Here is a 12,965-nt window from a genome sequence, read left to right as displayed (position 1 = left end):
ATTCTGACTTCCCTTTGTACCCTTTCTCTTCTCCACACTTCCACATCACGGCCCTCCTCCTTCCCTTTCCCCCATGACCCACTCTCCTCTCCTATCAGATTCCTTCTTCTTCCGCCCTTTACCTCTTCCATGGGTCACCTCGCAACTTCTCACTTCATCCCCTCCTCCCCCACTGACCTACCTTCCCCCTCACCTGGCTTCAACTATCACTTCCTCTCCCCCCCACCTTCTCAATCTGGCTTCCCTCCACTTCTTTTCCAGGCCTGTTGAAAGGTCTCAGCCAAAAATGGCAAACTGCTTATTCTCTCAATGCTGCCTGACATGCTGAGTTCATCCAGCGTTTTGTGTTTTACTCCGGATTTCCAGCATTTGCAGGGTACCTTGCGTCACTGTATGTTTCCACAAACCTGAATCTCAAAGGGTGCCTTCTGCCTGCCCACATTCCAGGTGACTGCCGGACAGGTCAGTGACTCTCACCCACCACTGCCAGTCTGAAGGACAGTGGTAATGGTGCACATTCCTCCATCAACTCAAATGGAAGACCTCACCTTCAACCCTACAACTGACTGCCCTTCATAGCCAGGGGCTGCATGGTGTTGCTTAAGGTCTTGTCGCCATCGTCAACGGGGAGACACGGGCATAACTTCTGGACCTTCCGCCGAAACTCCTTTGAGGCAAAGTAATACAACAATGGGTCAAAGCATCCATTTAAGCTGATCAGAGCCAGAGAGAGCTTGTAGATGACATAGATCGGTCTCTTCTGGCTGGAGCGTACAAAATGGGCAATCATAATAATATGTGTGGGGAGGTAACAGATAGTAAAGACAAACAGCACCATAATTGTCAAATAAACAATCTGTCTCCTTGACTCTTTCATTTCCCTTGCTGGGGTCTTCAGTAGGGTTCTGATAATCTTAGAATAGCACACTAGCATGACTATAAAGGGGAAGAGGAAAAAAAGGAAAATCTGAATGGAAAAGTAGAGATAAAAATAAAACAAGGCTGGGAACATGTCACGGCGCATGACGTCGAAGCAGGTCGTGATCTTCAGGACCGCAACTTCATACGTTAGCTCGGAGTACATCAGCGGCGAGTGGGCCAACAAAACAAAGAGCCAAACAATGACACAGAGTAAGACGGCGGTTTTAATGGTGCGGAACTGAGAGGAGCGCAGGGGGTGGACGATGCCGAGGTAGCGCTCCACGCTTATCAGCATGACTGTCAGGATGGAACAGTGCATGTTCCCATAGAAGAGGAGGGTCACCAGTCGGCACAGTGGCTCTCCCACGACCCAGTTGTTCCAGTTCCAGTGGTATATGATCTGGAAGGGCAGCATCAAGCTGTAGAGAAGATCCGTGATGGCCAGGTTGATGGAGAATATCATGGTGGGGGTCTTGGGCCACATGCGGCAGCACAGCAGCCAGAGGGACAGTGCATTGAGGGGAGTGCTGATGACAAAAATGACTAGGTAGATGGTGGGAAGGGTGTGGTGCAACATTGTGTTGGTGAGCATCTCTAACGTGCTGTTCTCTATCGTACTGCCATTCATCCTGCGGCGGAAGCAGAGACGAGTGCTTGCAAGGAAGAGGGAGCAAAAACCTGGGAAAAGAGCAGAAAAAATATATTCAATATTCACATGATGTTTGCAAAGTGATGTCAACAATATTAGCCTGAAAATAACTTGTATGCGTGTGTGTGTGTATGTGTGTCTGTCTGTCTGTCTGTCTATCTGTGTGTGTGAATGTATGTGTGATTGTGTTTGTGTGTGTGTGTGTGTGTGTGTGCTCATCTATGTGTGCCTGTATGTGTCTATATCTGCATGACTCTGTGTGTGTGTGTATATATGAAAGTGTGTGTGTGTGTGTTTCTGAGTGTGCGTGCAAGTGTGCACATGTTTGCATGCGATTTTAAACTGTTCTAATTTTAAACTCTTAGAACCTCAACAGAGATAAGAATCATATCGATGCAAAATTTTTCACACCTTTAAAGTTACAAAAACAGTTCACTAGTCTGCCCGGAAGGTGAACGTTAGCATTTTCCCTGATATTCTTCCTGGGCCCTGTGACACAGATCAATACTGGATGGAGTGATCGGTTTAAAGTGTCTGCTTTAATGAGCTAAGCATTGTATTACCAAACAGGTACAGTAAAACTGTTTACAGGTATTCCTTGATTTATAATTAAACAAATTATCAATTTTCAGTATAATATTATAGTGCCTTTGGAGTCTTCAGGTGTTAACACCACCCTGAGCTACCTGCCAGCCTAGTCATCACATGGGAGCCCCAGCATGGGAGGATGAACCCTGGGCGCCCTCCCAAGACTATGGTCAACACGCTCCTAGAAGATAATGGCATGGCTAATGTAGATGAACTGAACACACTGATGAGGCAGAGGGTGGAGTGGAGAGTCCATCATCATGCCCGACGCTGGCCCTCTAGGCCTGAGTCGACGTAGTAGTAGTTTGGAGTCTTCAATTTACAAAGCTATTTCTTGCCATTCAGGGAATATGTTATACCAAAATATCTATAATACTTTTTACATAAACTTTGTAATTTACAAAATTTCTCTTGGCAAAATAATTTCCAAGAAGACATGCCTTCCCAAAGTTTAGAATACGTAATTATCAAGCTATGTATACGGTACAAACCCTTGAGTTTTGTCTTCTTGCAGGCAGTCATAATACAAAGAAACAGAGCCCAGACAGACACACAGAGTCACACAGATATAGATGTTTTAAAAAGAGCCCATTTTAAAAAAAAACCCACACAACAAAAACCATCAAACACCCAATGAGCGAGAAAAATAACAAATCATGCAAACAATAAAAATGTAAACAAAAAACAAAAAGACACAGACAGCGTGACTGCAGAGTCCCCAGAAGTGAATCCACAGCCACAGAGCCCGTTCAGTGCTGAGGGGAGTGCCGATGTTTGCAGGCTACAGCCGCTGAATCAGTTCAGCGCTGAAGCGAATAAACCAGAGAGTAGTGAGCAGAAGACCAGTTCGTTGTAACTTACTGGAAATAATGGAGTGTCAAAGGTTGTTCAGTAAATCTTGTCTCAACCACTTCCTCCAGCATCACACTCATCTTTAAATGCTTCATATGACTTTTGACATAAAATAGTGCTACAATGAAAAGTCTTATTATTGAAGAATTAGGCTAACATCCGACTATGTCTCAGAATGTTTTCTTTTCATAAGAATGGCTCAGAAAATCACCTATTTCACAAATTCCACTCAGTAGTAACACACCGAAAAACCACAGTGAAAATTACAAAGATTTTCAATGTGCTACATTGTCTGGATAACATGATTCACAGCTCACCTACCCTGGAAAAAATGAAAGGCACATTAGCACTGCATTTTTGATTGTTGCTCATTTTGTTGTTGGAACAAATTTCAATACCATCATAGGACAATACAGAAATCTCAAAACTGAGTTTTATTGTCGTCTGCATAAGTACGTTTATCCACAAGTGCAAGAAAAAAAACAGAAGATAGAACGGTGCAACACAGTAACAGCATTATTCCAAACCAATTAAATTAGTAGTCTACACAATGTCCGTGTCCTTCCATTTTCCTCACATTTATGTGCTCTCAAAACATCTCTTAAAAGTCCCTAATGTATCTGTCTCGACCACTGCCCCAGGCAGAACATTCCAGGCACCCACCACTCTCTGTAAAACACTTGCCCCTCACGTCTCCTTTTAAATTACCTCCTTCTCACCTTAAGCATATGCCCTCTGGTAATACACTGTCATGATGTGCACTGGCAATATTGGAACCCCAACGTGAAGGAAAGTCAGTCTCGGATGTAGAGACGGCAACCAGAGTTCATCGATAATAATTCCAAAAGAATATTGGTGGCGCAGTTGATGTTTCAGACTGAGACCATTTCCCCGCCCACCTTCTCCCTTACATAGTTTCATTAACTTTTACTATTTCCCTCTCCCCACCCCCCACTTTCTTATTCTTGCTTCTGCCCCCTTCCTTTCTGCCCAAGATGAAGGGTCCCGAAATATTGACTGATGATTCCTCTCCATAGACGCTGCCCGACTTGCTGAGTTCCTCCAGCATTTTGTATGTGTTGCTATGGTGGGGTGGCGATTAGAGCTGTACAAGTTGGTTCAAGGAGGGAAATAGATGAATAAACTCCTCTGGGGCTTTCAGCCGAGTACAGATACAGGAAACCTGATAGGAGCACAATTGTGATATACGCCAGGAAAGCACTTGACCCTTTTTTCAGGGATGTAGATGTTCTTGGGATTCAAGCTGTTACAAAAAGATATCAGTTGTTTGCAGAGCAAATACCTCATTTATTGTTGTGCTTTTTGACTTCATGGGAGAAATATAATTACTAGCAACAGGCCTGAAATTGTCCTCCACGTGTAACATTGAAGTCTTGTTAAAACAAGGAATAGAACTCCACACCCCTCTCCAAATATATTTGAGCATTTGTAAATGGAATCCTTTCCAGATGAATACTTTGTATGGCTAACATGAGGTGGCATAACTTTAAGTGTTAAGAGGAACGTATGGGGATGGGTGTACTGTAAGAGGTAGAATATCAGATTTGATTCAGGTGTACAAGATGATAAGAGGCATAAATTGAGTGGACAGCCAGAGAATTTTTCCCAGGGTGAAAATGGCTAATACCGAGGGGAATAATCTTAAACTGATTGGAGCAAAGTATAGTGGGACTGTCTGAGGTAAGTTTTTTTTACACAGAGATAGGTAAGCGCGTGGAACACACCACCAGGGATGATAGTAGAGGCAGATACATTAGAGACACTTAAGAGATTCTTAGATAGGCACATGGATGAAAGAAAAATGGAGGGCTATGTGAGAGGGAAGGATTAGATTGATCTTGGTGTAAATTAAAGTGTTGAGGCAGCATCATGGGCTGAAAGGGCTGATTTGTGCTGTGCTGTTCTGTGTTCTGTGAGCTTCCTGAGCCACTTAAGTAACAGAAACAATAACCTTTTAGGAGATTAACACCTCTGCTGAGAGGTGAGATGCCAGCAAATGCATCAATAATGGAGCAGATTTCTTAGAAGAGTCAGACCTTCTTTCCCTCCATGTACGTGAAAGCATCAATTCTAATTTTAGTTGTTATTTGTGTACCTTCACTAACTTCCTTTCTGAAGGCGATGCAAGGCGATTAAGGCAGAATTAACAAAACTGAAGTACTTGCTGAGCTAGTTCAGAGACCAGTTTAGACACAAACTCCAGATTTTAGCACCAAACACCAATTTAGACTAACAATATTTTTGTTCTCACAACGCAAAAACTCATCTACGCATGAGAAGCAATTTACAAGGGCCAATTAACCTATCAACTCGCAAATCATTTTTAAGGTGCTGGAAGAGCAATTTTGTAATCCTATAATGTGTAGTGGAGTTTCCAATTCGTGAAAAGATTAATATTTCTAAGATTAGCTTTATTTGTCACATGAACATTGAAACATCAAAACATATACAATGAAATGCATTGTTTGACCAACACAGTCCAAGGATGTCCTGTGGGAAGCCTGTGAAAGTCATCATTCTTCCAGTACCAACGTAGTATGCCCACAATTTAGTAAGACTAACCTGTACATCTTTGGAATGTGGGAGAAAACTGAAGCACCAGAGGAAACCTACATGGTCACAGGGAGAACGTACAAACTCTTTACAGAGAGTGATGGGAATTAAACCCCAACTGCTAACATTGTAAAGTAACAATAATAATATTCAGCACTCCATGCAATTCTGATAAAAGGTACACACTACTAAACTTAAATAAAAGCGCAACCCAGAAGAATGAAGAAAGTATCACTACGCAACTCAGAAGAATGAAGAAGAACTTAACTAATGGAAGAGCATGACCCTTCATAGAAGACATCTCCATGATCTGAGAAGACTAGATGTCAACAAGGAAGCATTGAACGCCTGGCTCAGAGTTGGACACTTCTTCCCGGAAACAGACCAGGTGGTTAACACAAAAAAGTATCAAAAATATATAATAAAGGAGTAACCAAGATGATAAATGTAGAAAATGCTGAGGGAAAACAGAAACAGTCCAATACATTACGGTATCCTGCAGCAGTTTAACTCAATCTGTTTACACAGGAACAATCAAGTGGAAAACATTATTCACCAAAATTTTGCTTTTAAGTATGTTCTCACAACATCTTAAATGTTTTTGTGGGATTTAAAATTCAGATCTTAATCAAGGATAGATAACATCTAGGTTTCTTACTCTGATTTTGCAAAAGGAACCATGTTCCCAGGTTGATCAAGAAGTTTATCTTTCATCTGTGTGATCAACCAAAAGTATTTCAGTTTTATCTTCATTTTGTTTTTGTAAATAGTTGTTCATCCACTGTTTATCACAGTCAAACCAGAAGTCAGAGAACAAAGAGAGTTATCATCATCAGGCTCAACTGAATTTGCAATTGTGTCACCTGCATATCCGTGGACATCAAGTTTATGCTCTCTAATTATGTTTCCTAAGGGGAGCAGGTATAAGGAGAAGAGTAGGGTAACAAGACAGCTTCCCTGAGCAACACAAAAGGTACATTGCATTTCTTAGAAAAAGTTCTCCTGTACATACAAAAAACATTCTCTCTGACATATATGAGCAAAACCAGTTACAGGCATTACCACAAACAAGAGAAAGTCTGCAGATGCTGGAAATCCGAGCAACACACATAAAATGCTGAAGGAAATTAGCAGGCCAGGCAGCATCTATGGGAAAAAGAAAACAGTTGACCTTTCAGACCGAAACCCTTCAGCAGGTCTGCAGAAACAAAACTGAGGAGTAGATTTGAAAGGTGAGGGGAGGGGAGAGAGAAACGCCAGGCGACAGGTGAAACTTGGAGGGGGAAAAATGAAGTAAAGAGCTAGGAAGTTGATTGGTGAACGAGACAGACTCAAAGCAATCTAGGAGAATGCTGTGGTCAATTTTATTGAAGGCAGCACTTAGATCCAGAAGAATTAGAACTGAAACTAAGGTCACTAACAATTTTGGTAGGTAGTTTCCATGCTGTGGTTTGCTCTAAATTTTAACGGAAACTTTTCTAGAATATTGTTCTCATTCAGAAAGTTGTTGAGTTGGTTAAAAATGACTCTCAAAAATCTTGGCCAGGAAGGGAAGATTTGATATAGGCCTGTAGTGAGCAAGTACCTCACTATCAAGTTTGGCTTGTTAAGTAAACACAAGTGAATCTGCAGATGCTGGAAATAAATAAAAATGCAAAACGCTGGCAGAACAGATTATCCAACATATAATCCTCTGTAACTTCTGCCACCTCCTATGGGATCCCACCACCAGCCACATCCTCCCCTCCCCCCAACCCTCGGCTTTCCGCTCCCTACGCGACTCCCTTGTACATTCATCTCCCCCATCCCTCCCCACCGACCTCCGTCCAGGCAAATGGAAGTCCTGCAAATGGAAGAAGTGCTACACCTGCCCCCACACTTCTTCCCTCACCACTATCCCAGGCCCCAGACAGTCCTTTCAGGTGAGGCATCACCTCACCTGTGAGTCAACTGGGGTGATATACTGTATCCAGTGCTCCCGATGTGGCCATTTATACATTGGGGAGACCTGCCGCAGACTGGGAGACCATTTCGCCGAACACCGGTGCTCAGTCCTCCAGCAGTGGCGGGATCTTCCTGTGGCCACACACTTCAATTCCACAGACCACTCCCACTCTATGTCTGTCCATGGCCTCCTCTACCGTCAAGATGAGGCCACACGCAGGTCGATGGAGCAATACCTTATCTCCTGCCTAGGTAGCCCCCTACCTGCCGGCATGAACTTTCAACTCACAGACCTCCGTTGATACCCTCACCCCATCCCTATCTATAATTTTAGTCTGGTTCTCTCTCTCTCTCTTTTTCCCCCCTCACTATAATCTCCCCCCAGCCCTACCTTTCTTTCTCTTTTATTTCCCATAATTCTCCACCTTCCTCCTAGCCCATTTCTCTCCAGCCTACCACTTCCTAGCTCTCTACTTTATCCCTCCCCCAACTTCTTATCCCCCCTCGACCATCCCATGTTACTTCACTCCTGATGAAGGGTTTCGGTACGAAACGTCGTCACTACCTCCTCCCATAGATGCTGTCTGGCCTGCTGAGTTCTGCCAGCATTTTCTGTTTTTATTGGCTTGTTAAGTAGTTGTTTGACAGCTCTATTTTTGAAGACATCTGGAAAATCTCCATTTTCAAGGGATGCGCTAATAATTTTTCTAACAGAATTGAAAACACTATTAAAAGAGTCCTTAAAAAATGTGGTAGGAATAGGGTTGAGACAGCAAGTAGAGGGTTTATTCTTTGTTACAATCTTAAAGATTTCTACATCAGAAATACTTGTATATTTTGATATGGTTGCTATCTTTTTACAGGAGTGTTGAAAAAGGTTACCAGTATCTGTAACTATACTCACCCTAATGGAAGTAATTTTGTTGTTAAAAATATTGCAAATCCCTCACATTTTGTGGCAGATCCTTGACTGAGGACGTTATAGGTTGCTGCAGGGTTCAACGGTCAGATTGTAGTTGAGAATAGTATTCTGAATCACTGCTGTTCTCTGCAATAATCTGCAGAGCATATAACAGTGTTAAAGGAGGCTAGCTTTTCCTTGAAGTCATTATGTAAAGTGTTAGAATGAGTGTTCTGCTTTCGTGCTACTCACACATTGTAATTATGACTAATATATTACATTACCTATTATATTTGTGAGGTGCCACAGTAACATAGCAGTTAGCGTGGCGCTATTTCGACATAGCGTGGAAGTTCACAGCTCATTTCTGATGCCATCAGGAAGGAGTTTTGTACGTACTCTCTATGAATGCATGGGTTTCCTCCGAGTGCTCTGGATTGCTCCTACCATCTAGACATACTGGTTAGTAGGTTAATTGGTCATTGTAAATTGTCCTGTGATTAGGCTGGGGTTAATGGGTAGGTTGCTGGACAGTGCAACTCATTTGGCCAGAAGGAGCAGTTCCACGTTGTTTCTCTAAATAAATTAATAAAATAAATAAGCTCTTCAGTCTTTTTAAAATTTTATTGCCTTGATGTGTGTATGTATGTATGGCATCCTTTGCCCAATTACATTTTCACTGCAGCTTGGTATATAAACCAATTCCAATTCTCTTTGAGACACTCTTCGAAAATAGTTTTCTTTGTGGGCTCATTGAGACCTACAACACAGCCTGGTATGAAAACACCCTAGCCCTTGAACAGAAAATCCTACGAAAAAGTAGTGTGACATGGCCCAATCCATCATGGGTAAAACCCTCCCCACCATTGAGCATATCTAGATGAAACATTAAGTACACAACGCTGGAAGAACTCAGCAGGTCAGGCAGCATCCGTGAGAAAAGAGTAGCCTACCCCCTCCCCTATCTCTATTACTGGGCTTCGGCCCTCTCTTCCCCCCAATTCCTGATGAAGGGTCTCGGCCCGAAACGTTGGCTACTCTTTTCTCACGGATGCTGCCTGACCTGCTGAGTTCTTCCAGCATTGTGTACGTGTTCTTTGATCCACAGCATCTGCAGTTGTAGTTTTGTGTAGATGAAACATTGTTGCAGGAAAGCAGCATCCATCATCAGGGAACTCCACCACCCAGAACATGTTCTCTTCTCACTGCTGCCATCAGTAAGAGAATACAGGAGCCTTAGGACTCACAGTACCAGGTTCAGAAACAGTTATTACCCCTCAATCATCAGGCTCTTGAACTAGAGGGGATAACTTCACTCAACTTTAATTGCCTCATTATTGAAATGTTCTCACAATCAATAGACTAACTTTCAAGGGCTCTTCATCCATGTCCTTGATATTTATTGCTATTTATTTATCATTATAATTTCTTTTTGTTTGCATTTACACAGTTTGTTGTCTTTTGCACACTAGTTGAATGCCAAGTTGATGTGGTCTTTCATTGATTCTATTATTCTATTATGGATTTATTGAATATGCCTGTGAGAAAATGAATCTTGGGTGTGTTTATGGTGATCTGAAAATAAATTTACTTTGACCTTTCAACATTGATTTTCTCAAAGTTCAAAGTAAGTTTATTATCAAAGTATGTCAATGTCACCATATACTACACTGAAATGCATTTTCTAGTGGGCCTTCGCAGAACATGACCATGTTTCTGATGCTGCTGCTGTTTCGGGGCCATCCTTAAGCTAATAACAAACTGGACCAGGCAGTGATCAGTCTGATGACTGTAAGAAACTGATGCAGATTTCCTTGCCAACTCTCACTAGGATCATGTTATTAACAAGCAGCTGCTAGTATCTGGATGAAGGGTGCATCATGAAGTCAGTTGGAGTCAAGGAGAGGTAAATCCATACTACCATAAGCCATAGGAGCAGAATTCACCCATTTGGCCCATCAAGTCTGCTCCTCCATTCTATTATGGCTGATTGATTACCCCTCTCAACCCCATTCACCTGTCTTCTCCCCGTGACCTTGAACACTCATCAAGAACCTATCAACCTTTGCTTTCAATGTACCCAATGACTTTGCCTCCATAGGTTCTGCAGCCAATGAATACAACAGATTCATTACCCTTGGCTAAAGAAGTTCTCCCTCATTTCTGTCTGTCTATTCTGAGGTTGTGCCCTCTGGTCCTAGACACCCCTCTAAAGAAAACATCCTCTCCACATCCACTTTGTGTAGGCCTTTCAATATTGCTAGTTTTCAATGACATGCCCCCTCAATATTCTAAACTCCAGCAAGTACAGGTTGAGAACCATGAAACACTCCTCATGCAGTAACCTTGTTGGTCCCAGGATCATTCTCGTGAACCTCCTCTGAACCCTCTCCAATGCCAACACAGAAGTTCGCAGTTAAGGAGCCCAAATCTGCTCGGAATCCTTGTGACATCAGACTAACTCGCTCACAATAGCAAAATTTACCCTACTGAAGACAGCGTTCCTCTTCTAGTTTGCCCTTCAAGAAGAGGTACCCAACCAGAGCATGGTTCTTGAGTTGCCAGTCTCTCATCGACTTGGATAAAGTGATTGGCTTTATTTGTCACCTGGACATCAAAACGTACAGTGAAGTCTGTTGTTTCACATCAAATCAAATCAGTAAGGATTGTGCCAAGGGCAGCCCACAAGTGTCATTGTGTTTCTGCCTTTTTTATGATCACATGTCACTGCTGGATACAAAGACTATCCCATCAGCAATGGAGCCGGGCTTATTTCATACCATTGTTGTGTTGTTGTCTGGACTTGTGTACCATAAAGCAGAGACAGTGTGTGATCCAACCAATGGGGCGAATAATTGTCTTGGATGTTTTCATCGGGATCACAAGACCCTGTCGTGCACTTGTAGCATTGAATTCTGCCAGTCTGGTTCACTGGATCATTGGCAAGATCAACAGCAGGGGAACTGCGTTGCCCTGGTTGTGGCGAGGACTAGGCCTTGGCCCTAGGGTCACTTTGGATGCAGTGACCAGTTGCAGTCGCACAGTGGAGAGAGCAGGTGCCTCTGCTGGGTACGTTGAAATCCATGCTGTGTTGGGGCCTGGCCCTTCCTGTTGGTGTTCTGTCGGTGCTGCTCTCCAGTATTTGCTCAGCAAAATAACGAGCTGGACTAGGACAATCTACAGTCATGCTACTCACGGGTTCAGGCTATTTTTTCTTTGTGACTGTATGTTTTTCTGAAATTGTAACCATATGTGCTACGTGCATCGTGCTGTGTGCTACTGATAAGGTGCTTTGCACCTTGGCCCCAGGGGAGTGCTATTTCCTTTGGCTACATTCACGTCTGGATGAATGATAATCATTACCTATCTCGAACTTGAACAACTTAGCATGCCTACTACTTACTAACCCTAACCCGTACATCTTTGGAATGTGGGAGGAAACTAGAGCACCCTGAGAAAATCTATGGGGAGAATGTACAAACTCCTTGCAAACAGAGATGGGAATCAAATTCCGATCAGTGATTACTGGCACTGTAAGTCGATTGCACTACCCATTTGACACTAGCAATCTGAAGGCTGAATCTCTTGCAGGATGTGGTAGTCGTCAAAGTTTCAAGATTAAAATTGTCAAAGTACATTTATTGTCAAAGAACAGCATGTATGCAGTATACAACCCTGAGATACATCTTCCCACAGACAAGCACAAAACAAGTTCAGAGAAAAACATCAAAACCCCAGCACACACACAAACACACACACACACACACACACACACACACATAAAAAAGGAGCAAATCATTCAAATGGCGAAATAAAGAGCAAAAATCACAGAATATAAAACACGAGACCACTAACTCATCAAAGCAGTCCAGGAATGGTCAGTTCAGTTCAATCTAGTGCTGTTCTGTTCGTTAACTGCAGGCCGCAGAGCCAGTCCTCCCCAATCAAAATTGCACAAAATAGCAACAAAAAAAAACCCAGAAACCAGAAACACATCATAACATGAACTGCAGAGTCGCTGTAGTTACTATAAATCGATTAATCTGAATTATGGGTAATAACACCCTTGTGCCAATTGATCCAGAAATATCTGTTCAAATCCCATAACAAGATCCATCAAATTTTCTCTTTTTATTCATTTATTGAGATACAGCACAGAGCAGGCCCTCCTGCCCTTTGAGCTTCATCACTCAACAACCCTTGATTTAACCCTAGACTATTCATGGGACAATTTACAATGACCGATTAACCTTCCAATCGGTACATCTTTGGACTGTGGGAGGAAACCAGAGCACCTGGAGGAAACCTGTGCAGTCACAGGGACTACGTACACACTCCTTACAAGACAGGGGTGAGAATTGAAGCTGGGTCGTTGATACTGTAAAGCTTTGTGCTAACCACCATGTCACCCTTTTCAGTGTTGGTGACGGGATTTACTTAAAGATCCAGCAGCTCGCGATTGAAGTTCACAGATGGAAATCTACCACTTTTAACTATTCTCCTATATAAGTGACTCCAGAGCTACCATGCAATTAA

General features: G+C 42.7%; 1 protein-coding gene across 2 annotated transcripts in view; it reads right to left on the bottom strand.

Moving 5' to 3' along the window:
• Positions 1-240: 240 nt before the first annotated feature.
• Positions 241-12,965, bottom strand: part of LOC132390718 (P2Y purinoceptor 8-like) — a 67,416-nt gene continuing 54,691 nt past the window's right edge. Inside the window, exons 1-2 of one of the 2 annotated variants that reach the window (XM_059963273.1) lie at positions 8,433-8,560; positions 241-1,599 (exon numbers count right to left, since the gene is read on the bottom strand). In XM_059963273.1, coding sequence (XP_059819256.1) covers positions 557-1,549 — 993 coding nt within the window. In that variant the 5' untranslated portion in view covers positions 1,550-1,599; positions 8,433-8,560 and the 3' untranslated portion in view covers positions 241-556. Of the gene's footprint in view, positions 1,600-8,432; positions 8,561-12,965 lie in introns of those variants that run through there. The other variant, XM_059963272.1, reaches the window with a different exon arrangement.

Source organism: Hypanus sabinus, chromosome 3 (assembly GCF_030144855.1).
Source record: "Hypanus sabinus isolate sHypSab1 chromosome 3, sHypSab1.hap1, whole genome shotgun sequence".
In the NCBI taxonomy this organism is placed as follows: Eukaryota; Metazoa; Chordata; class Chondrichthyes; order Myliobatiformes; family Dasyatidae; genus Hypanus; species Hypanus sabinus.
Note: the sequence above shows the minus strand (reverse complement) of the source record. Positions and strands in the feature narration are given on the sequence as shown.